Source organism: Myodes glareolus, chromosome 8, assembly GCF_982192425.1.
Source record: "Myodes glareolus chromosome 8, mMyoGla1.1, whole genome shotgun sequence".
Classification (NCBI taxonomy): domain Eukaryota; kingdom Metazoa; phylum Chordata; class Mammalia; order Rodentia; family Cricetidae; genus Myodes; species Myodes glareolus.
Genome location: NC_142033.1, coordinates 73,258,800 through 73,282,789, shown reverse-complemented (window position 1 = coordinate 73,282,789; position 23,990 = coordinate 73,258,800). Strand labels below are relative to the sequence as shown.

General features: G+C 43.7%; 2 protein-coding genes across 4 annotated transcripts; one reads left to right on the top strand and one right to left on the bottom strand.

The window, feature by feature from the left end:
• Window positions 1-962: 962 nt before the first annotated feature.
• On the top strand, window positions 963-5,362 carry Xbp1 (X-box binding protein 1). The gene is given in 6 exon segments (XM_085692068.2): window positions 963-1,192; window positions 1,834-1,930; window positions 2,716-2,850; window positions 3,715-3,774; window positions 3,777-3,860; window positions 4,186-5,362. Coding segments are annotated over 6 exon segments (1,140 nt in total). The 5' UTR covers window positions 963-986; the 3' UTR covers window positions 4,744-5,362.
• Ccdc117 (coiled-coil domain containing 117) lies at window positions 2,755-22,110 on the bottom strand. Of its 3 annotated transcripts, XM_087909124.1 has the most exons (6): window positions 21,780-22,110; window positions 21,314-21,367; window positions 14,692-14,916; window positions 14,182-14,319; window positions 11,036-11,296; window positions 2,755-2,966 (listed from the first exon to the last, which is right to left on the bottom strand). In XM_087909124.1, exons 1-5 carry the CDS (start codon window positions 21,959-21,961, stop codon window positions 11,059-11,061), a joined length of 837 nt encoding a protein of 278 aa, XP_087765250.1. In that variant the 5' UTR covers window positions 21,962-22,110; the 3' UTR covers window positions 2,755-2,966; window positions 11,036-11,058. The 3 variants fall into 3 exon arrangements, with proteins under 3 accessions (XP_087765250.1, XP_085548197.2, XP_085548198.2); XM_085692071.2 differs by lacking the exon at window positions 2,755-2,966 and having other exon boundaries at window positions 8,603-11,296; window positions 21,780-22,109; XM_085692072.2 differs by lacking the exon at window positions 2,755-2,966 and having other exon boundaries at window positions 8,603-11,296; window positions 21,314-21,364; window positions 21,780-22,109.
• Window positions 22,111-23,990: the final 1,880 nt, after the last annotated feature.

Below are 23,990 nucleotides of genomic sequence, written 5' to 3'. Positions count from 1 at the left end.
AGAGAGAGAGAGAGAGAGAGAGGTGGGGGACACTGTCTCAAGAGAACAAGGTTGAGGGCAAGTGGAGGACACCTAACATCCCCTGTAACCTATCTTCCCTGCCCCACCCCCAACGGAAGAACTACTAAGTTAAGGCTGGGAACACAGTTCAGTGGCATCTCTAACTTCATAGGGAAAGTGGGGCTGAGGGTAGAGCACTAGGTTCTGGACTCAGGCTCCAGCACAGCAAGACAAAGGTAATGACGGTGGTATGAGCTCATACCAGGGAATTTAGAAATGCAAAGAAAAAGGAAACCACATGCCTTCCCACTATGCAAACATTTATCAATCTCTTACTATGTGACAAACAGCGTTCTGGTGTTTTCTTTTAAAGTTTTGTCTTTTTAAAAAATTATTATTATTATTATTAAAAATAGCTCCGACTGTCCTCAAACTGACAACAAAGAGCTGAGATTATGGGCGAGCATCACGACGCCAGACTACATTTAGTTTTGCAATTATCTCATTTCCTAAAAATTCATTTTGCAAAATTTCCCCGTGTGTGTGTCCGCTATCTACAAGCCGGACATGCCACCAGTTCTATTTTCCGCTGCTCTAGCGGTCGACGTGGCGCTGGACACTAAAAGGTGGTCGGGCGGGGGTAATGATCTGTGAGACTCAGTCTGGAAATCTGGTCAGCGAGAAAAACCTGACATTCCCACTGTCACGGGGAGGGGACGCGTTTGCTGAGGACCCCGGCAACCTGGTCTCTGGCATTCACTGGCCCTCAGGCCCAGCTCGTCAGGCGGAGGACAGCTGTGCAGCCACGCTGGACACCCGCCCCGCCCGCGATCGGCCCGCCCCTGGGCCCGCAGGACCAATAGGCTCCGAGAATAGACTCGCGTCACGCGGCGCGGACCTATCGCAGACGGCCACGACCCTAGAAAGGCTGGGCGCGGCGAGCGGCCACGGGGCGGTGGCGGCACTGGCGTAGACGCTTCTTGGCCATGGTGGTGGTGGCAGCGGCGCCGAACGCGGCCGCGGCAGCCCCGAAAGTACTGCTCCTATCGGGCCAGCCCGCCGCGGGCGGCCGGACGCTGCCACTCATGGTGTCGGACTCGCGGGCAGCAGGGTCCGAGGAGAGCGGGGCGCCGCAGGCTCGCAAGCGGCAGCGCCTCACGCACCTGAGCCCGGAGGAGAAGGCGCTGCGGAGGTGGGCCGGGCGGGCGGGCGGCGCCGGGGCGCGGGGTGGTACGGCCGGGCCTGGGACCCTCTCACGTGTGTCCGTTGGGAGGGCTCTGTAGGGTGGCCTAGATTCGCCTCCAGTACCTATTCCTGGAGGAAGGCGCGGAGCCGAGGTGGCAGCCCCTCGAAGGTCTGTGTCGGAGGAGGCTGACACTGTTCAGAGCGTGCCTGACGCACAGTCCTCTGCGAATGATTGCTCTTGGTGGTCCCGGGGCAGGGTCCACTCTGGTTGGGAACTCAACACTAGGACCCCAGTCTCCAGCCTCGGGTAGCCCGCTGAGCTTGGGGGAGGGACGGTGGTGGCGCCCCAGCCGCCTTCACGGCTGTCGCCCCAGCACGAAGCCTGTTGGACGGAATTGGAACCAGAAAGCCACGGGGGAGGGAAGATGCTTATGACGCAACGGGAATATGTCAGCCCGGGAGAGACTCATGCAAGCCTTCAAGGCCCACGGAAAGCTGTGGTTTTGTCCTTTTGAGGAGTCTCAGTGTGTTTACCACTGTTTAGCCTTATTCTGTTAAGTCAACGAAAGCACCAGCTGGTCACATTTACAAATGAAGATACCGGAAAGCTGGGGATGACTCAGTTCGTTGTTCCATGTCTTCCTTCAGGAAACTGAAAAACAGAGTAGCAGCGCAAACGGCCCGAGATCGAAAGAAAGCCCGGATGAGCGAGCTGGAGCAGCAAGTGGTGGATTTGGAAGAAGAGGTAAAGCGACTTTAGGCCATGCTGTCTTCCCTTCCACATCAGGCCCTAGGGTTCCCTGCCCGTCCTAAGCTGTTGCAGCCCTTTAGAATACAACTCAAAGTGCGATCTAAAGTTTAACTAGCCTTGCAGATAGGTGGTGAAGGCAGACGTGACTCACTCCTGGCAGCTGATACTACCGATAGACTGCTCAAGAGATTAGCCTGGTTCTGCCAAAGGCCCACTAGAGCTGCCCTTCCTTCTAGGGTTCCCTTGTTATCTAATCTGAGCAAGGGATATTGTTCTTTTGAAAGTTTTAATCACCAGCTGGTTCTTAAAAAAAAAAAAAAGTGGGTCATATCATTATTATTTAAAAGAACTCTCTTTATCTTGTTAGGTATAGCCCACCACCCCCACTTTATTTTATACTCAGCAGAGTAATAGGTATCATTAGGACATTTTTAGACAGCTTGTTTTAGTTGATTCTTCTTCCCTGCCATTTTCCCCACGTGTCCTAGGCTGGGCTCTAACTTGCTGAATAGCCAAGGATGTCTCTGAGTTTCTGTTCCTCCAGCTGACATCTCCCAAGTGCTGGGATTACAGGCGTGAAGTATCCATGCTAGTTTTATGCAGAAATGGAGGATGAACCCAGGGCTTCATATGTGGCACAGCAAGCCCTACCAACTGATCTGTACCACTAGCCACCAGCGTACAGTAATTATGAATTGCATAGACATAGAATTTATCAGTTTACTGAGGGTACTGACAGCAAATCACATTTTAGTAGTCTCTTCTGGATTTTCTTACAGAACCAAAAACTTCTGTTAGAAAATCAGCTTTTACGAGAGAAAACTCATGGCCTTGTGATTGAAAACCAGGAGTTACGAACTCGCTTGGGAATGGATGCACTGGCTTCTGAAGAGGCTCCAGAGACGGAGTCCAAGGTAAATCTCTGAGAACTGTTGTGATGTGAGCAGATGGTGTTTGTGTTATGAACTTCTGATCAAGTCTTCCTTTTCTCTTTTCCTTCCTTTTTGAGAGTTCTTGCCTGTATGTCCACCTGCAGGCCAGAAGAAAGCAGATCTCATTACAGATGGTTGTGAGCCACCATGTGGTTGCTGGGAATTGAACTCAGGACCTCTGGAAGAACAGTCTTAACCTCTGAGCCATCTCTCCAGCCCTGTCTTGCTTTTTGAGACAGTCTTTGTATGTAACCCTGGTTGGCCTTGGACTCATCCTCTTGCCTTAGTCTCCTGAGCACTGGGGTTATAGGCATGAACCACTATAAGTGACTTGTTTCCTGGACTTCTTTTCCTTTTCTCTCTCTCGTTCTCCTCTTCTTTTTTGAGATAGGGTTTCATGCAGCCCAGGATGGCTCCAAATTTGGTATGTAGCTGATAATCCTCTTATCTCCACTCTCCAAGGGTTAAAATTAGAGACATATGCTACTTTATTTGGTGTAGTTATATAGGAATGGTGTTTGTGCACATCTGTGCAAATGTACAGAACTGAAAGGATGTTGGACATCTTTGCCCTGTTACTCTCCACCTTATTCCTTTAAAGCAGATACCTCATTGAATCTGGAGTTAGGGCTGGTAGCCAGCAGACCTTGGTGGTCCTCTTGTATCAGGATTATAGGCACAATTGTCATGCTCCACTTACACTGGTGCTGAACTCTGGTCTACATGTTTGTACAGCAAACAGGCTTATGCTCTGAGCACCTCCCAGATCCTTTCTAGAAAGTGTTTTGAAGAGCAGGACTCACAGTTGCCTGGTGTGCATTTCCTCACTTTGGTCTTTCCTTCCAGGGAAATGGAGTAAGGCTGGTGGCCGGGTCTGCTGAGTCCGCAGCACTCAGACTACGTGCACCTCTGCAGCAGGTGCAGGCCCAGTTGTCACCTCCCCAGAACATCTTCCCATGGATTCTGACACTGCTGACTCTTCAGACTCAGAGGTAGTGCTTATTCTGCCTTACTACAGTGCTATATGAGATTGGCTCATTCTGTATTATCTATATGATGTGTGACTTGCCTAGCCAGGCAAATGGGAGAAAGAGAAGTTAGTGTTGGTAGAGTTGGGGAGTGAGCATCAGTCACTTTCCTAATCTCCCATAGTTTTAGGTCATGAAGTAGGGAGAAGCTGTTCTGGTGGTGGTGGTGGTAGGGTCCTGTGATCTGAAAGCATAGGCCTAATATTGACATTGTGGAACTCAGTACTAAGTGTTCCTGGTAGACTATCACATTCATTCTAATAGTGAACTCTTGTTTTACCTCTTGCAGTCTGATATCCTTTTGGGCATTCTGGACAAGCTGGACCCTGTCATGTTTTTCAAGTGTCCATCCCCGGAGTCTGCCAATCTGGAGGAACTCCCAGAGGTCTACCCAGAAGGACCTAGTTCCTTACCAGCCTCCCTTTCTCTGTCAGTGGGGACCTCATCAGCCAAGCTGGAAGCCATTAATGAACTCATTCGTTTTGACCATGTATACACCAAGCCTCTAGTCTTAGAGATCCCCTCTGAGACAGAGAGCCAAACTAATGTGGTAGTGAAAATAGAGGAAGCACCTCCCAGCTCTTCAGAGGAGGATCACCCTGAATTCATTGTCTCAGTGAAGAAAGAACCTTTGGAAGAAGACTTCATTCCAGAGCTGGGCATCTCAGACCTGCTCCCATCCAGTCACTCTCTGAACCCATCTTCCTGCCTGCTGGATGCTTACAGTGACTGTGGATATGAGGGCTCCCCTTCTCCCTTCAGTGACATGTCTTCTCCACTTGGTACAGACCATTCTTGGGAGGACACTTTTGCCAATGAACTCTTTCCCCAGCTAATTAGTGTCTAAAGAGCCCCCCAACACTGTGCCCCTTCCCTTGATCATTATACTGCCTAGGAGGTAGCAGAAAAAAATTCCTCTAAAGTATTCTTTTAAAACTTCACAGACAACATTCAAGTATTGTCTTTTAACACCCAGCTGTCTAAGGTATTCAAAAATATTGTAATTCAGAACTACAGCTTTTGAGATTCTTGTTTTATCTTAAAGGTGGTAGTTTTGCCTCACAGTAAAAGGAGGGTCATTTGACAGTTATTTCCCAGACTGGCTTCAAACTATGTAGCTGAGGCTAGGCTGGAATTCTTGACCCTCCTGCCCCCACCTCCCAAGTGCTGGGCTTACACAGGTGTACAACTCCACACCTGTTTTTGTGACATGTCCTTTGACCATTTCTCTTCCCTACTCTCAGCTTCCCAGGTTTCTTTAGTGTACTTCTACAAGCAGACAAACACCAACCTGTGGGGGCTTGTTTTTCCTTATGTACAGTTCAAGTGAAGATCAAGAATCTTTGTAACATTATAGAAATTTACTATGTAAATGCTTGATGGAATCTTCCTGCTAGTGTAGCTTCTGGAAGGTGCTTTCTCCATTTATTTAAAACTACCCATGCAATTAAAAAAGCAATGCAGCATCCTTGTTCTGTGATTTCTAGGGCTACCATATTTTCCCTTTATTGTTTGCTAGGGGAGAGTCACTTATCCAGCTGAAGTAAGCACAGCACTTTTTAAAGTCACTGAAAGCATTTCCACTTTGATTACTACCTGCTTCAACTCCTGACTGTCGTAAGTATCTCTTATTTTGAGACAGTTTCTTCAGACCGGTTGATCACTATCACAGCTACTAAGTGGCAGAGACAGAACCCTAGCCACTGTTTCTGGTCCTCACCCTCCCCACCCCTGTGGTGGTAGATGGGTGGCAGTGTACTGGGTTATTAAGATCTCTACCTACTAGGCAAGTGTTATACCATTGAGCTAGAGCCCAACCTCCTTACCTACTGTTTGGGCATCAAATATCAAGAAATGCTATGATCAGGGAGTACCAGATTCCCTGATGTCAACTCTTGACACTTTTCACCTGAGAAGCCCCGGGGGACAGATAATTACAACTTGGAAAGAGGAACAGTGTTATCTCTAACGACTGAACAAGATTTGAGTTATATGCACTCCAAAGCTGACAGGTGTCATCCTATGCACTGGGAAGTTCAGCTTATCTCATGATCCACTTTGAAAGGTTTCAATCCCTCATGGAATCTTAGTATAGGGGCTTATTTCACAAGACTGGGCTGGGGGTTTAGCTCAGTACAGTGCTTGTATAGCATGCACAAAGCCTTGGTTCCATCCTTAGCACCAAAACAAATGAGCAAATCTATTCAGGAAGAAAAGGCCTGGGGATAGATATAAATCAGCTACCAAACTCCAGAGATAATGCCATTACCCTTTACTGTGCATTCTGTCCTGGAGAGTCTAACAAGATGGCAAAGAACTTCATTTCACCCCCATTTAGTAAATACATCTTCCCTATTAAGATTACTTTGGGTGATCAGGGTAAACTTACAAATAGGAATTCTGACAGTTCAGTCAGTGTGGTCAAGCAGGCTACAGTTGCAGACATGTCATACACATGACAGACAAGGTCATGTGTTGACTTATGACAGGAGAGAGTTCCACATGCACACTTCAGGGCAAGTCTGGATGGGACTTGGCTGGTAAGCCCATCACAGCCCAATCTAGTGCTCAGCAAAGCAAGTTCACTTAGGCTGAGTGCCAGTGTTATGAACATAAGGACTGCCTGCTGTTGCCCTGTGACTGGAAATGGGATACTTGAGGACTAAGAATCTATTTAAGGTTTATACAGGCAGATATGTTTGCTTCCTACCCACTGGAGCACAAGTACTTATAGGTTAAGACTCAAGTCATTTACATTTAATGGCATCACATCGAAGAAGCTGCTGCTACACCAATAGGACAGAATAGAACAAAGATTTCAGGGTTTCATTTCCTGCACAGATGGCCAAAAATGACATGATGATTCGCTTTGAGAAACACCTGTTTTCAAGTACATGTTCATAATGAAACACCAAACTGACTAGATCTAAAAATTAACATTTTTTCTATGAAACCAAATACTCTATTAAAATGTAGTGTTACTCCAAATTTCATACCAAAGGTGCAAGCGATGGCTGCAGCCTGGGCCTCACAAAACAGCTATGCACCTGCTTCCTTGCTTTTCTATTAGATGAGATGGAGCAAAACAGCAGACTAATGGCCTATTCTAGGAGTATTTCAAAGTACCAGTTCAATTCTTGTCTCCTAGAAACTTAAGAAACTCAATCTTTACTCTTTAGAGATTGTATCTTGGTATCTGTGTTTTTGTATACATGTCCATATATAAGTATACATCTCCAAAGGTATCATGTTGGATCAGAGGTGAACATCACATATCTGGCGCAATCAGTATCCATCTTGAGACAAGAGCTCAAATTGAACCTGGAGCTCACAAATTCAGGTAGACTAGTTGGCCAACAACCCTCAGGGATCCTCCTATGTCTGCCTTCCCAAGTGCTGGGATGACAGATACGCACGTTCCGCCCCTTTAAAATGGGTGTTAGGGATCTGAACTCAGGTTACCCTGCTTGCAAGCAAAGCACTTTACTGACTGGCCCATCCTGCCAGACCCTGTTTGAGACAGGGTCTCATGCAGCCCAGGCTGAGCTCAAACTCAATATGGAGCAGACAATTATTCTATACTTCAGATCTTCCATCATCTACCTCCCCAAATGATGGGATTAGAGGACTGTATCAACCCATGTTTTACCCTTGAGACTTAAAATTTTTTATTCTTTGACAATCTCCTATTTATGTGTTTTAATCATATTCGCCCCATTATCTTCATCTCTCTCCCACTGGACCCCTTCTTCCTAAATAACACCCCCTTCTATCTTGTATGAGTATACCCCACTGAGTTTAACTAAGGTTGCTTGTATGAGCGTGGGTGGAGAGGTTTACTGTAGCATGGGCAACTTACCAGTGGCTACACACACCACTGAAGAAAACGACTCTCCCTTCCCTAGCAACCGTTTTGACTTCTGTCATTCATGAAGTAGAATGACTGGCTTACCCACCAAACCAATGCTGAAAAGTCAACATCAGTATCTTGCAAGAGTTTGAGTTTCAGCACTGTTCAAAATGCATCTCTAAAATGCCACCACTAGCATGAGGAACTAGAGGATTAACAGAACCAAACCAATACACCCAAACCCGCACTTCCCTGAGTATCTGTTCATCTTGTACTCAAATCCTGGGCCCATTGAGCTAGTTAGATACTGAACAGTCACCATCTATTCTAATCTTGGTTTCCAACCAGCTATGTTAGGTAACTTTTACCGTGGCTTTCAAAGTTTGATTAAAATAAAACAGCGTCTTGTTTTCTGCAACTGCAACCCAAAGCTAAACTACTTGCTTCACCAGTAAGAGATCCAGTTATCAAAGAATAATTGCAAATATGCAGGCAATACTGCCACCCAGTGACAGTCAGTTCTTAGCCAAGGAACAACATGCACTAACATCACAGACTGCCAAGCCGTTATCTCTAAGGTTCCAAGTCCCTTCAGCTTCACATATGAACACTGAAGGATTAGTCACAAGGGTCAGCATCACAAGGACCCCAGCAGTGACCTGCTCAGACAGAAGCAGGCTGCAGGTGTATTTACAAAGGCAAAACAGCCTATTTTAGAAACTGCTCTTTTAACCCAACAGTATCCAAATTCAGGACAAGTGTGAGTTTTTCACTGACAGGAAAGCTACCTTAATTAAAATTTAAAGGAAAGCAAGAAAAAATTATTTCATTTCCTTATGTACAGGATGAAAGATACTTTAAAAAGTTCAAAACACTTGAGTTTTATTGAAAATAATAAAATACAGAAAAACCAGAGTCTCATTTTTAAAGCAAAATTGACACCATCTTCCAGAATGTTCTTAGTACTGTACCATTCTTGTCACTATTAAAGTTAGGGTCCAGATCCAGAGTAGCAAATGAGCCTGCTGGTTAGCGTTCTCCCTGCAGTAACTTAGTCTAAGTCCTGTCCTGCTTGTTTCTAAATTTTATATTTTATCTTTTCAAGAATGAGTAGTTTTTGAATGATTTAAATTATGAAAACTGGATTCTCATTATTTCTTCATATTAAGAACAACAAAAACCCAATCCAAGAATCTAAAAAGAAACAAACCCCAACACACCTGACTCAAACTCAGAGAAACACACATTTGTTCATTGACGCTCACCTGCTTTAGATAACTGCTGACCTTCACACATTAGCATATAGAGCCAATGTTCGATCCATGCTTCAAAAACTATACAAGATGAAAAGACCTGTTAATTCCCTAGGAAAACCTTAAGGCAAAGCCAAAGCCTTATGCTAGAAAAGAAAACAGGACGCAGAGGCATTGGGGCTGTGGAGACAGTCAGATGAATCAGCACCACAAGGATGAAGAAAATTTTTTGTACAAATATGTGCAAGAAGATAAAGGAGCATGAAATATCACTTTCCTGCAAAAATAAGGGTCATGTCAGATAAGGACTCCTGAAAAGTTTTGCTTGTGTCTTCCTTAAAAGCCGCCTCTTCTCTTCAGTGGTTACCAAATGCATCAAAGCCGCTTCAGGCCTTTGATGAGAGGTGGCCCTAGTGTCTGTGCCCTCTGGAAAGCTGCCACTTCCTTCCCACTCTAACACTGGCTAACTCCAAACTCTGGGCAGTCCCTGCATGCTTCTAAATTGTACTAAAACGTCTTAGCATAGAGATTTCTTTAAGGCTATAAACTTTACAAGTTGGTCCCATTAAACAAGTCAGGAATTTTTCAAATGACATGAGCCAAACACTTGCACATTTCAACAGAAGAAGACAGTTTCATTCACCTCTGAGTCTGAGGTGAAGAAACAATTAGCTGGTTTCCAACTGGTTTCAATACTGGTTTGAAGCTGGAGTAATTTTATTGTGTAGACATAAATATTTTGTTTAAATATTAAACATTACACCTTTTCCTGACATCCAGACAGAAAGAGAGAGAGCAAGAATAGGCAAAAGAAACAGTCCCCTGGACAGACTCGTGACTTCTATGCCATCCACAGGAGGGATTTCAGCATGGGTTGCAAAAATTCCTGGAAGCTAGTTTCTAAAAATTCACCTCTACTTGGCATAAATCTTTTTCTTTTCTTCCCCCTACAAAGGGAGCAGAACCCCAGAAAATGAAAACTGAACTGAGGTGTTCTGCTGTGGAAAAGAGCCACCACCTTACACAGACTGCTCTACAGCGCGGAAGGAGTTGCCAAGCCTTCATTACATGTCCTGCCATGCTGAAGAGCTCTTCCTGAGAAATTAAAAACTTTAACCCTGGTTATTCCCAAAGAACACCTTGAGCCCGGTTCGGGTACTCAAAGGGTAAAGATTTCCTGCTGGCAGGAAGCCATCTTCTACTAACTTTTAGGCTTACTGTACAATAGCTTAAGCACCGGACAATGAGCTATTAAATCTCCAAGACACTTGTCCATCTATTCTCAGCTAATTCACTGTTTCAAAACCAACGTTTAAAAAACTCAACTTGCTAATACAAGTGCAAGCTTCCCTTTCTAAACTCTAGAATCTACCAACGCTGAGTTTAGCTGTCACTGCACGTCCTCATGAAAAGACCCTTCTTTTACCGGCGAGTCACACAAGGGTTACCTCACACTCTTTTAATCAACGACTTAAAGTTAACTGAGGTGTAAACATTACTGAGCAACTGAGCTTATCAGTCATTAGAGGAGACCAAGGGCTACTGCTTGAGTAATAATAGCTATACCGACCTGCCGCCAACACAAGTTTCCCTTGTGCCTTCAAGTCCTTCGCAAGAGACCCAAACTACTGTTTTTTCCCCTCCCGCTCCCCAAGCGTACAGTTACCACTACAAGAAGCTCAATACTCAGCTGTCAGGGTACAGTGGCAATTGGGAGCATTCCTCTTTATAATCATCTTAAGAATGAATGGCTTCAATGATGTGACAGATGACTTAAGTCACTGTAACACATTCAGCGTCTATGGTTGTCTTTAAAGAGACTGTAACATTTCTTGGATAAGCCTGTTAGAAAACTGTATTTCCCTTGAGATAAGCTTCCTTGGCAAAACGTTGAATTCAATAAATGGCTACCCACAACGACAGTCCCACCCCAAATCACAGGTGGAGTTATTACACCCGTTTCATAAAACTTTCAGGTCCCTATACTATACACAGGCAGGCTCATTTACTCAACACAGGAGCCTTCTAGAACTTGCCAAGCTGGAGCAGAAACTGGTCTCTAGAGCTCCATCTCCTCCTCTGTGCTTGCAGCTGTCTCCAGACCTTGGTAAAGTGGTGTGTCTGTGTGCCGAGGTTCTAGCAGCAGTTCAGTTCTCTGTGGAAAGGCAGTGCTGGCAGCTGCACGCTTCGTCTGGCTCTCTCCCATGTAGTTCTTAGGGTTAGAAGATGGCTTTGGCTTCTCAGAAAGGAGTTCAGGGAGAGGTTTCCAGAGCACAAGCTCCATAGAAGGACGGCTCCTGGGATGTTAAATACAGATGTCTATAAAAAACTTTAGGACATGCAAATCTCCGTCAACAAACTCCGTTCACTACTCAACAGCCTCAGTTAAGACCTAGTGGTCCTCAAAGTGCCGGCCTGCTGTTCTTTTGTATCTCTACCCACGTAACTACTGCCACAGTCTCACTGTTATTTTTATCCTGATGTCTTTCATCAGTTCTCATTATGTACATTTAAATCTTTTAATTAAAAAAAATAAGAGTTCACTTCAGCAGCAGACAGACTAAACTTGGAATGACAGGGATTAGCTTGGCCACTGTACAAGGATACACAAAACGTGAAGCTATCCGATACATTTTGTTTTGTTTAGCTTTAAAAGAGAGCTAGAGATATTTAGGAGAATTCAAACTGAACTTAAAAAAAAAATATATATATATATATGTGCTAGGCAGTGGTGGTGCACACCATTTGGGAAGTAGGGGCAGAAGGATCTCTGTGAGTTCAAGGCCAGCCTGGTCTACAGGAGCTAGATACAGAACAGGCTCCAAAGCTACAGAGAAACCCTGTCTCGGAAAAACCAAAAAAAAAAAAAAAAAAAAAAAAGGGTGTATGTGTGTATGGAAACATGAATGTGTGTGTAGTAGGTGCCCGCTGATGTGGGCGGGTGTTGTGGGTGTCAGTTATCGAACTCCAGTCCTCTGCAAGAGCAGTACATCCTCTAAGAAGTGAGCATTATTCCCCGGTCCTCAAATATATAGTTTCACCATTCTATATGTAAATATTTTTTCTCTGATGTGCTGGAGATTAAAGGCAGGACCTCACACATGTAAGTGTTCCACTTCTTAGCAACCTCACTAGCCCTGCTTATATTTTAAACCATAAATAGCAATAATATAAAATATCCAGGCGAAAACCAGGACCCCTGAGCTGGGAGTAATGATGCAGGCCTTTAGTTCCAGCACTCAGGAGGTAGAGGCAGGCAGACCTCAGTGAGTTCAAGGCAAGTTGGGTCTACATATCAATGTCTAGGATATCCAGGACTATACAGAGAGACCCCTGGCTCAAACAGTAACAACAAAACAGTAACAACAACAAAAAAAAAAAAAAAGAAAAGAAAGAAAAATAGGTCCTTAGATTTATTTTATGGGGTGCTGGAAATGGAGCTAAGGCCCCTCACATGCTAAGGACCACTGAGCTACATCACTAGCTATGATACACAGATGTTTTCAATGAGCAGATCTGCATGACTACAGTTTTTTAAGCTTTGAATTGTGGTACTGAGTCTTATGTAAAGTGAGCACTGTTCTAGTACTACACTACTTCCCTAGCCCCATGGGTCATATATTAAATTATAAATAAAAATGAAATCCTGGACCAGCATACTAATTTCTGAGGCTTTCTGTTTCATATTGTTATGAAGTGGAATGCTTTGCAGTTAAACCAAAACAATTATACCAGATATGCACAAACGTGTATTTCTCCCAGCCACAGCTGCAAGTAGCGCCTGTAATTCCAGCACTTCAGCAGGAGGGAAAGAAGTTCTAGGCTAGTCTGTGCTATATAAGAACCCATCTGATCTCCAAAGTAGATTTTCTATAGGAAAATCATCTGGGGACCAGAAATAAAGAAGAAGAAAAGATGACAATGAAGAATATTCTCAAAGGACAAGTTTTGGAAAACTACTATGAGCAGCAGACACTATTTTGAACAGGAGGGCAATGTCACCTGCATACATGATGGCTACACTATTTACACACCCTCGGGCCTGAGTAGTTAATTATAAACTTAAGCTAGGCCTGACTGAAAACCTTCTGGCTCTCCCACCAAGCAGTAGCTGAACGGCTTCCACTCCATCTATACCCAGCACTATTGGGGTCTGGGTCCCAAGAGCCCTTTTCAGACCCTAACTTACACTCAGTGAGTACTAAGTCCAGGTTTCCCAGACAGTACTTCCATGTACTTTATAGCTTGCCTGTTACCCTGCACAGCAGACAATGAGGACTGAAACCTGCACACCAAGCAGAGCTCTCTTCAGTCTACCACTTTGCTTGGCAGGTTTGTGTTTGCCACCGTTTCCCTCCTTAGTCTCTCCCGTTAGTCACTACTCCCTCCCCTAAGCCTGCCTGTTCTCGCCTGCTGCTTCTGCTCTGAAAACACGATAAACCAGTTAACTGAGCTCATTAAACTATGGGCTTATTTTCTGTTTTTCTTTTTTGTGGCACTAAAAATGAAACCTAGGGGTTTACAGAGGTGCATGGCAAGTACTCCACCAAGAGCCACTTCCCTAGCCCCTATTATTTATTTGTTTGTTTGTTTATTTATTTATTTATTTTTAGACACAGACCTCTTAGTCTGGCTTTGCACTATCATATTCATCCTAAAACTATGTTTTGCCATTCTTCTTTTTCCCCCTTTTATTGAGACAAAATCTCACTACGTAGTCCTGGCTGGCCTGGAATTCACTATGTAGATCAGAAACTAGTATCTCTGCCTCTTTAATGCTGCTGGGGCTACCTGTGTAAGCCACCATGCCTAGCTTAAACCATGCTTTAAATCAAAAGCAAAAGAAGTGGTAGCAGAGAGGCTGCAAATTTGAACCTAGCTTGGGCCACATAGTAACATTCCCACTCCCCAAAACAAATTGAGCTAAATACTCTAAAATGGCTCCAAAAGGCTATTCTATGGTTTGTGGGCTTTGAGATAACTATTTTAATTGTTGGACTCATTTGATATGTCACTTTCTGTTTCCTAGGTCTCCATGCTGTGCCTGAATAACTAAGAAAAACAGATAAACCAGGTTTCAAAATGTAGTTCCTAGTCTTCCTGTAAGAATTGATGGGCTTTGATACTGACCCTTTCCCAGGTACTGGATCAGGTACTGGAAATGATATGCACCGTAACTTACATGGACTCAATCATCTTCTTTGTGAAGACTTCATCAAATTCCCTCTTCAAACCCGTTTTCATGGTGTCTGAAAGGACAAGACTTGGGAGGTGGCTAACATTTCTGTCACTTTCAACCTCTTCATCTTCGTCAATTATCCTAAATGACGAAGTAGAAACATAGAAAGGAAAAGAATTAGTCAAAGTATTATATGTTCTTGCAGTAAATAACCAAAATTTAAAATTCGAAGAGTAAAATCACAGGTGTTATAGTAAGAGATTAAGTGACCAAATGAGGTTACCTTTTTCACCTCAGTGGGAAGAGTTGTTTAGTAATTCACGTAACAAAGTTTTGGAATGGAGTCAAGTTTGAATAATGTGCCCTGGAGAACTGCTGAGTTGAGCTGTAAGAGCTCACTCTACCACCCTGAAGTATTTCTCATACCTCCATCTCTCAAATGATGCCCCTAACTGCTTAAGAGACCTGGTACACAGGAGACACAGTAAGCCTTGCAACACACACTGTCAGTACCTGTCCTCAATCTCTTGAAGCCTCCTGCGGGCAACTTCACACTGTGCTTCTGCAGTTGTCTGATCCATTTCTTCACAGACAGCATCTAGCATGCTGGGTACAGAAAGACCACTAGGACACGTGTTTACCCCATGACCTTCTACACCCTGGTGTGTGTCGAGAGCCCATTCATTAGCAACTGTACAGAGTTCAGCTTCAGTCAATCGCTTCTTTCTTAATGGACACCTAGGAAGAAGAAGCAGTAGGAAGAAAAAGAAGGGAAAAAAAGTTAAAAACCTTTTATAGATGAAATTAAGACATTTTTCTAGTCAATTAAAAAATAATTCTTTTTTCTTAAGATAAATTCTCACTATGTATTCTTGGTTGTCCTCATCCAGAGTTCTGCCTGCCAGGCTGGGATTAAGGATACATGCTATCATGCCCAGTTCCAATTTATTCAGTTTTAAAAAGATCTATTTATTATGTTTGAGTGTTCTGACTGCATGTATGTGTACCACATGTGTGCCTGTGGAGGCCAGAAGAGGTCTCAGATACCCAGAACTGGAATTATGGACATCTGTGAGTGACTATGTGGGTGCTTGGAATTCAGTCTGAGGGTCTTCTGCAAGAACAAGTGCTGAGCTGTCTCTCTAGGTCCAATTTATTATTATTATCTTTTCAAATCAAATTATTAAATATAAATGATGTGGGATTCCCCTTTGCATGCTATGAATATGTTTTATTGCCATTGATTAATAAAGAAGCTTCTTTCGCCTATGGCTGGGCAGAATATAACTAGGCAGTAAAACTAAACTGAATGCAGGGAGAAAAATGGTGGAGTCAGGTAGTCTTCCAAAAAGCAAGATGTGAGATAAAAAACCACCAGTCTTGTGGTAAAATATAAAATAGAAATGTGTTAATGTAAGATGTAAGAGCTAGCTAGAAATACCCCCGAGCTGTTGGTCAAACAGTATTGTAATTAATATAGTTTTCATGTGATTATTTGGGTCTGGGTGGCCAGGAAATGAGTAATACCTTGTTTAAGGTATTATGTTTATGCGGCTCATTTAAAAATGTAATGTATAGTTAATACAGATTAACAGTTGTCTATAACAGTTAAACTTACAGTCATGCTAGGTTTTTCTAGATATAGATATATTTCAGATGGATAGGTAACCTTCAAATACTTCAAAGACCTACAGAAAGAATATGGCATTTAAAAGGTTTTAAAAACTTAAGACTTTTCTTGATGGTGAGTCTGCTTCTGGCAGCACTAATTACTTCAGAGAGATTGATGGGCATTGAAAAAACTCATTATGAAATCTGCCTTCAATGTAATAGTCTAGCCATTTGGGCAAGAAACTGCTCTTGCCTGGACTGCTTGACGGTATGCTATATGAACTGGACATATAGGACCCATAGAAAAATGACTGCTGAACTTGCCAAAAGACGATGAGACAGTCCTTCAGGGTTCCTGCCTCATAAAAAAGAGTCTGTCAGACATTCTGCAGGGTATAGAAGAAAATGACTGACAAACTACCAATACTGGCATAACAGTCTTTCAAATGTCCTGCTTCATGGAAAATCCTGCCAGATACTATGGGCCTGTAGGCTGAATATGGATGCCCTAACGTTACAGAAGAACTTTGAGTGACTGTCCAGACAGTGAAATGTCTCTGTCAATTCTAGAGTTTTGGAAGTTGCTTACAATAAACTTCCTATTTACTTAGGTAATACTATATCCTTCTGGGGTCTTTGATGGAGTTGAAGAGAGTTACAGTTTTCATTAATTATGGTTTTTTTTTGTTTTTTGCTTTTTTTTTTTGAGACCAGGGTTTCTCTGTAGCTTCGGAACCTGTCCTACAACTAGCAATTGTAGACCAGGCTGGCCTCGAACTCACAGAGATCCGCCTGCCTCTGCCTTCCACATGCTGGGATTAAAGGTGTGTGCAGCTACCACCACCTGGCTTTCCTTAGTTATGATAAAAGATAAATTAGATATGAAACTTTAGACTCACAAAGATAAAATAGATGACAGAATATTTTCTACAAATAGACTAAATATTGTAACTGTAATTCTTGCTTGATGCCTGTTTTGTTATATATAACTTTACTATGTTAAAGTTAAAACCTTCCTTTTATTTACACAGAAAAGGGGAGATGATGAAGGATTCCCCTCTGTATGCTATGAATATGTTTTATTACCATAGGTTAATAAAGAAGCTGCTTTGGCCTATGGCAGGGCAGAATACAGCTGGGGGGGGGGGAACAAAACTGAATGCAGGGAGAATGAAGGTGGAGTTAGACAGGTGCCATGTTGCTTCCCAGAAATCAATGTGAGGTAACAAACCAGGAGCCTCATGGTAAAATATAAAATAACAGAAATGAGTTAATTTAAGATGTAACAGCTTGCTAGAAATATGCCTGAGCCATTGGCCAAACAGTGTTGTAATTAATATAGTTTTTGTATAATTATTTAGGTCTGGGTTGCTGGGAAATAAAAGCGTAGTCTCCATTTACATCTAAAAATCTTTAGTTTTTTTCTACAGCTAGAATATGTCTTTTTTCCCTTCACAGCTTCTCCGAGAAATTTTATTCTTCTTCTTCTTTTTTTTTAACCAATTTATGCAACACCTCCAAGATTTTAACCTTTTAAAGGATTAAATCTGTTGGAGAGATCAAGTGCGAAGCAAAGCAACAAAAAAGACAAAGTAGGGCTGGAGAGGTGGCTCAGTAGTCAAGAGTATTATCCAGTGGACACAGATTCAATTTCCAGTATCCGCAAATATCTGTAATTCCAGTTCCAGGGAATTCTATACTCTGTCCTGGCCTCTAAAAGCACCAGGTATATACCTGGTTGGTGCACAAACACACACATAGATAAAACACCCATACATATTGAAAAGACAAAGCAATTCTGCCCCAGCTACATTTTAACATTGATGCATCACATTCCCTGACCAACATGAGAAAGTATCTGGCTGTCACCCTATATTTCCTTAGAGTAAACACATGCATCTACTAAAGTATGCATCAGTACCATAAGAACAGACCATTAGCACAAATTTCATGCCTTTGGCTGTATGTCCCTGACTAATAATGTGATCTTCCTTTCTCCTAACATAACATATCCCATCCACTTCCTAGATATATTAGTACTTAAGAGGGATTTCAGAATTCATCAACCCAGCTTCTTCCTTTTGGAAATACTTGGAAACTAGGGCTGAGAAATGGTCACCTGACCTTCCAAAGGGTCCCAGTAAAGGAAAGTTCAATGTTGAGGCGCAGAGTCAGAGACCCTGAGTTCTACTTCTATAATTTATAGGAAGTCAATTACTGTTAAAGCACTTACCATGAGATCACATGTATCAGCACTACGATGTGTTCATTGCTAGCTAAAAGCAGTTTGCAGCAAGACAGACAGTTGGCTGCCTTGTTTTCCTTTTCTTTTTTTTTTTTTTTTTACAAGTATTTAGACCACAATCTCTTCTGCATGGCAGCCGTATGTGCAGCATCAGGACTAGATCACAGCCATGTAAACAAAATGCCCATTCATTATTCCCAATTCAGACTCACTAAACTCATTGTCAAAGGAAATGAACGAAAATGTTTATAAGGGAAAAATTTTAATTCACATTAACATTGTGAAAATCAATTATTAAAATTTTTGAACTGTAAAATCTGAGAATAATGCCTTCTTAAACCTGTATTTTTTTTAAAAGAAATCAGACTCCATTATATATGTTTGACTTAGAATTATACCTCACTAGAAAGTACTAGAAATATCTAGGAGATAAGAGGCAGGAGGATCTGGCATTTAGGGTCAGAGTTAGCTATACAGAAGTTCTAGGACAGCCAGAATTACATGAAATTCTGTCAAAAAAAAAAAAAAAGCTTTAGGTTGGGTGTGGTAGTACATGCCTGTGAAACACCAGCTAAGAAAAAGCATAAATCGAGACAGAAAAGGCAATTTCCCAGAATATCTAACAATTCATCTATGAAATAGTTTTTTGATTTTTAGGTTATTTCATGACTGTAGGCTTGCTCTGCTAATAACTGAAGAGCAATAGTGGTTAAGCTCTAAAGAAAACACGAACTAAAAGGCGTCTAGGAGCCGGAGAGATGGCTCATCACTTAAGAGTATGCACCACAATTGCAAGACCCAACTTCAGTTCCCAGCACCTATATCAGGTGGCTCACAACCACCTGCACCTCCAGCTCCAGGGACTTTCCGGGCTCTGAGCATTAGCATACATGTGTGAATGCACATTCACACACAAATAATATCTAAATGTCTAAGCCATCTCCCTCAAGGCCTCAATCTCTCCATTCACAAATCAAAGGGAGTTAACTTTTTAAATCTATAGTTTCTACCCCCACCTCCCCACCCCTCAGGGTTTCTCTGTGTCTCTGGCTATCTTGTAACTCATTCTGCAGAACAGACTGGCCTTAATCACAGAGATCTGTCTGCCTCTGCCTCCCAGGCACTAGGATTAAAGGTGTGTGCTGCCACACCTGGTTAGTTTCCACACTTTAAGCAAACACTAGAATCAAGAATTCAATAATCTAGAGCACTACAAAAAAAAAAAAAAAAGGTTCTTGTGTTTTCTAAAGCAACCCTAAGGGAACAAACCCCCAATCTAGGAATTTTTGATTTTAGATTATGTTTTGGACTGGGGTAAACAGTTCAGTGGGAAGAGTGTTTGTCATGAAAGTATGAGGACCTGAGTTCAATCCCCAGAACCAACATAAAAAAAGTCAAGCATGGTGACTCGTAATACTAGCACCAGAGAAGCAGCGAGAACAATATCCCTGGGATCTGCTTGACCCTCTCACTCACCTCAGCTTAATGGTGAGCTCCAAGCCAGTGAGAAACCCTGCTTCAAAAACTATATGGGCAGCTAGGGAGATGGCTCTGTGGATAAAACACATGCTGGCCAGAATGAAAAAGAGAGTATACTTGGATGACAGGTAGGTAAGGTAGCCCACTGTAATTATAGGGCACAGGAGAGAGGGGATTCACAGAGTAAGCAAAATGCAAGTTCTGGGTTCAAGTGAGATATCTTGTCTCAAAATATAACATGAAGCGCAACTGAGGAAGACCCCTGATATCAACCTTTGGCCTCCACATACTGGACAGCAGAGTGAGTCCTTGTCTCAAAACAAACAAAAGGTGAATGATACTTAAGAAACAACATCCAAGATCGACTTCTGGTTCCTGTACCCCAAGTCTACCTTTACTCACTATTCATAAAAATAAGTAAGCAACCTTCAAGCATTGTTTTTTTTTAAATTATGAATCTAAGCATCAACAAATCTGGCCAATTCAAAGTTTCTTTTAATTCTTTTTAAGCCAGAGTCCCATATATCCCAAGCAAGCAGCAAGTCAATCTGTTACTGAGGATGGTCTTGAATGTCTAATCCTCCTGCCTCCATCTTCCTCCAAGAGCTGAGATTACTGGCTTTTGTTTGTTTTATATAGTGCAGGGCTGGCCTCACACTCCATGATCTCACCCCCAGAATGTTGGAATTACTGGAGTGAGCCATCATTCTTAGGAAAGAATTCGGTTTCTACAAGGGATGGGGGTAGAATCACACAGGCAGTTAAACCATCCAGGACAGGGCTTGGGATAAATGAAGCTCAATGGGGGGAGAGCTTAAGGTTTGATCCTTAGCACAGAAAAAAAAAAGTAAGTAAAGATGCTTGCCCCCAAACCGACAACTTGAATTTGATCCTAGAACCCACATGGTGGGAGAGAATCAACTTCCAAATATTGTTCTCTAACATGTCCACCATGGCATTTGTGCACATATGCAATAATAAGAAATAAGAAAAGAGCCGGGTGGTGGTGGTGCACACCTTTAATCCCAGCAACACTCGGGAGGCAGATGCAGGCGGATCTCTATGAGTTCAAGGCCAGCCTGGTCCACAAGAGCTAGTTCCAGGACAGGCTCCAAAGCTACAGAGAAATCCTGTCTCGAAAAAAAAAATCAAAACAAACAAACAAACAAACAAACCCAAGCAAGCAAGCAGGTATTGAGGCATGGTGGCATTTAATCTCAACAGGCAGAGGCAAGCAGATCTCTAAATTTGAGGTTAGCCTGCTCTACAAAGTGAGTTCCTGACTAGATGGATTACATAGGGAGGCTGTCTCTTAAAAAATAACCCAACAGGTAGACCTTGTATACACTCATTTGGAATAAGCTGTAAGACAGCAGAGTAAAAGGAAACAGCCCTCCCCCCATGCATTGCAGTGTGAAAAGGTAGCTAGCTACAAAAGCTAACAACTGAAGCACACATGGCCATAAAGTTTCTGGACTGCTATTTTCCTCCGGAGAAGAAACAGGTTACAAGGTTACCTCTTGTCAAGAACACAAACTCTTTCCAATTTATATCTTTTGATGTTCCTTTCTCCCCTCTAATTTCTGTGTCTATAATGACACAGTTTAAAATTCAAACATTACATTGGTTACAGAGTGAGTTTTTCTCTACCTGAGACTGCTACCCAGTTCCTGCCCCTAAAAGGCACACAATGTCAGTGGTTTAGAAGAGATATATATGTTTCACCTTTTTCACTTAAATTAGGATACGTGTGTTAAGCTAACAGCAATCACAAAGAGGACAAATGGTTCCGAAACTTACTCATCATCCTCCGCCAATCGCTTGTGTTTCTTTCTACAGTGAATGGAAACACTGCTGGAATAAACAAAAACATATGAGTCAACCAAGACAGGAACTTAAATATATAAGATTTCTGCATCCCATAGTTCTCGCTCTACTTATCGGGATCTCCCGCCACAAATTGCATATCCCTCTCTGTGCCCAAGATCAGTCATGTCTTGCGGAGAATTCTAAATAACCAGACTAGGAAATCTGAAGTTGTCACTTCTGTCGGGGCAGTGACAGTTGAACATTCGCTCCAGGTCCCATTTCTGTGTCGATGAGGAACCGCGGTGTCCCAGAGACTCTCAAAGTTGTCCCGGCCGGCGGCCGCGCGTGTAGAGGGACCGGCCAGACCGGAGGACCCTCGGTGAGTCGCCAAGTCAGCGACCCGGGACTCACGGTTAACGTCCCGCGGGGTAACGGGCCCGCCCCACCTGCTCCTCACCGTCCGCGCGCTGCTTTCCCGCCCGGGCCGCTAGGCGCAACGCGGGCGCCCGGCCGCGGGGCCAGGTCGGGGCCGGTGGCTCCTGGCGGGAAGGCCCGGCCCGCGAAGGCCGGTGGCGGCTGCAGGAAGTCCGCGCTGCCACTGAGAGGGAGGCCGCTGAAGGGCCGGCCGAGCGCCGCCATGGCTTTCGAGACGAGGCTGCGTACGCCACCCGAGTCGCTAGTGTATCCTCAGGTCCCGCAGTGGCGGCCACCGCCGCTGCCCACAAGAACCCGCCTCCGAACCCGCTTCGACCCCCCACGTCACGCCTTCTAGAACCCTCCACTCCGGATCGCCCAGAGACACGTCGGGATTTGTTGTGTATAGTGGGCCGCTGTCGTGAGGCATGCCGGGAGTTGTGGTTCTTGAAGACTACAAGTAAGATGGCTGGCGGTGTTCTTGGCGAAGCGCTGGAGGTCAGGTTGCCCCGCAGGCGCCTGGAATGACAGAGTCCTAATCCCTGACACAGAGCTTTGAGCTGGGCATGGTGGTTCATCACTCTCCTCCCAGCTCTTATATGGTGGAGACAGGATGATCCAACATTTGAGGCCAACTTTGACTATGTAGCCTGGTTTTTTTGAGACCCGGTCCAAATAAAAAAAGAAGGGTTTTATATATGCCTCTACTTCCTCTGTAGTAAAACAGGATAATGAAAATGTTTTCAGAGTTGAGGTGAGGAGTAAATAAATTAAAAAAAATCTAAAGGTGGAGCAGGGCACAGTGGCACACACAATTTAATCCCAGCAGTTCCAGAGCAGAGGCAGGAGGATCTCTGTGAGTTGGAGGTCATTTTGGTCTACATAGCAAGTTTCAGGCCAGCCATGGTTACCTAGAGAGACCCTGTATCAAAGCAAAACAAAACAAAATGTCTAATGGTGAGACCTGACCACCGGAGTATTATTCTAGAACCTATGGTGGATGGAAACCAACTCCAAAAAGTTGTTATACCCGTGGGCCTCGGTGTGCACCCCACTCTCAGGTACATACATTTGCTCTCATGTGTGTTAGGAATATTCTTAAGACGAGCCCCTCCACTGACGCAAATAATTCCAATCAGACCAAATTAGACCGAATAAAAGATGCCCACGTTTAATGCTATGCTCCCGGGTGGCACCAGGAAAGCCTGGCGAGGGGAAAAGAGCAGGGAAGGCCAGGCGAAACCTGGAGACCACGTGTTCCTTTTCTAGGCAGCAGCCTAAATAGCCTGTGGGAGTGGTTCTGACCTTCCCTGGGGAGGGGTCACTGGCGGAGACTCCCAGGGGAGGGGACTCCAAATGGAGCTTCCTGCTCCTTTGGTGCTCCAAGGATAAATGGTAGGGGATGGGGTCTCACTTTTGACCAAACATCCCAGAATTCTTGGATGTAGGGGCGTTGGTTCAAGTCTGATTATTTCCTGCATGCATGGGGCAACATGGGAGGGGGAGCTGGGAGTTGGTGGGCTCCTGCTCAGCAAGAGGAGTGGCTGGAAGGGGCATCCAGTTTACTCTCATCTTGGAGTCCTCAGGCAGCTGCTTTTTGAGGGAGATGAGAAGGCAGGAGGCTAGGAGAAAATAATAGTGTTATTATTGGCCCTATGAATAGGGCTAGCCATGGGAAGTCATTAACTTCCAGAAAGAATGGAACAGAGAAGTGCCCTGGTAGTACAGGTGAGGCTCGGGTGTATCAGATACAACAAGAGTTTAGTTGGTAGGTGTCCTTGATCCAGGAGAGTTGGTACCAATGGTGAAGTCCCAGGAGCTGGTGCCGGTGTTTGGCATTGTCTGGAGAGTGCTTTGTAAGTTGATCTTGGCCTAGACAGGAGGAGTGACTTGTAAAATATGCTTGAAAATGAGAATGGTTAAAACACTCTCTGGAGACTGTTAACCTTTACCAGACCAGATTTTTTTTTTTTGATAATGCAGCAGAACTTTTTCCCAGAACCTGTAGGTATCTGTAAGACAAGACAACTGGAACAGATTTACATTTTGTTGTCATAGCAAAAGGCTATTGCTTTAGGTTAAAAGGTATAAACATTTTAGAAGACAACTAAAGGGAATTGGGAACTCTGGATTTTTAAGATACACCTGAAACCTGTTAGTCCTGGACTATGAAGCCTGTGAAAGAGGCACACCTGTCTGTATTTTAGCAGGAAACTTAACAAATAAAGTAATGAGCTATCAGTACCTTAAGTCA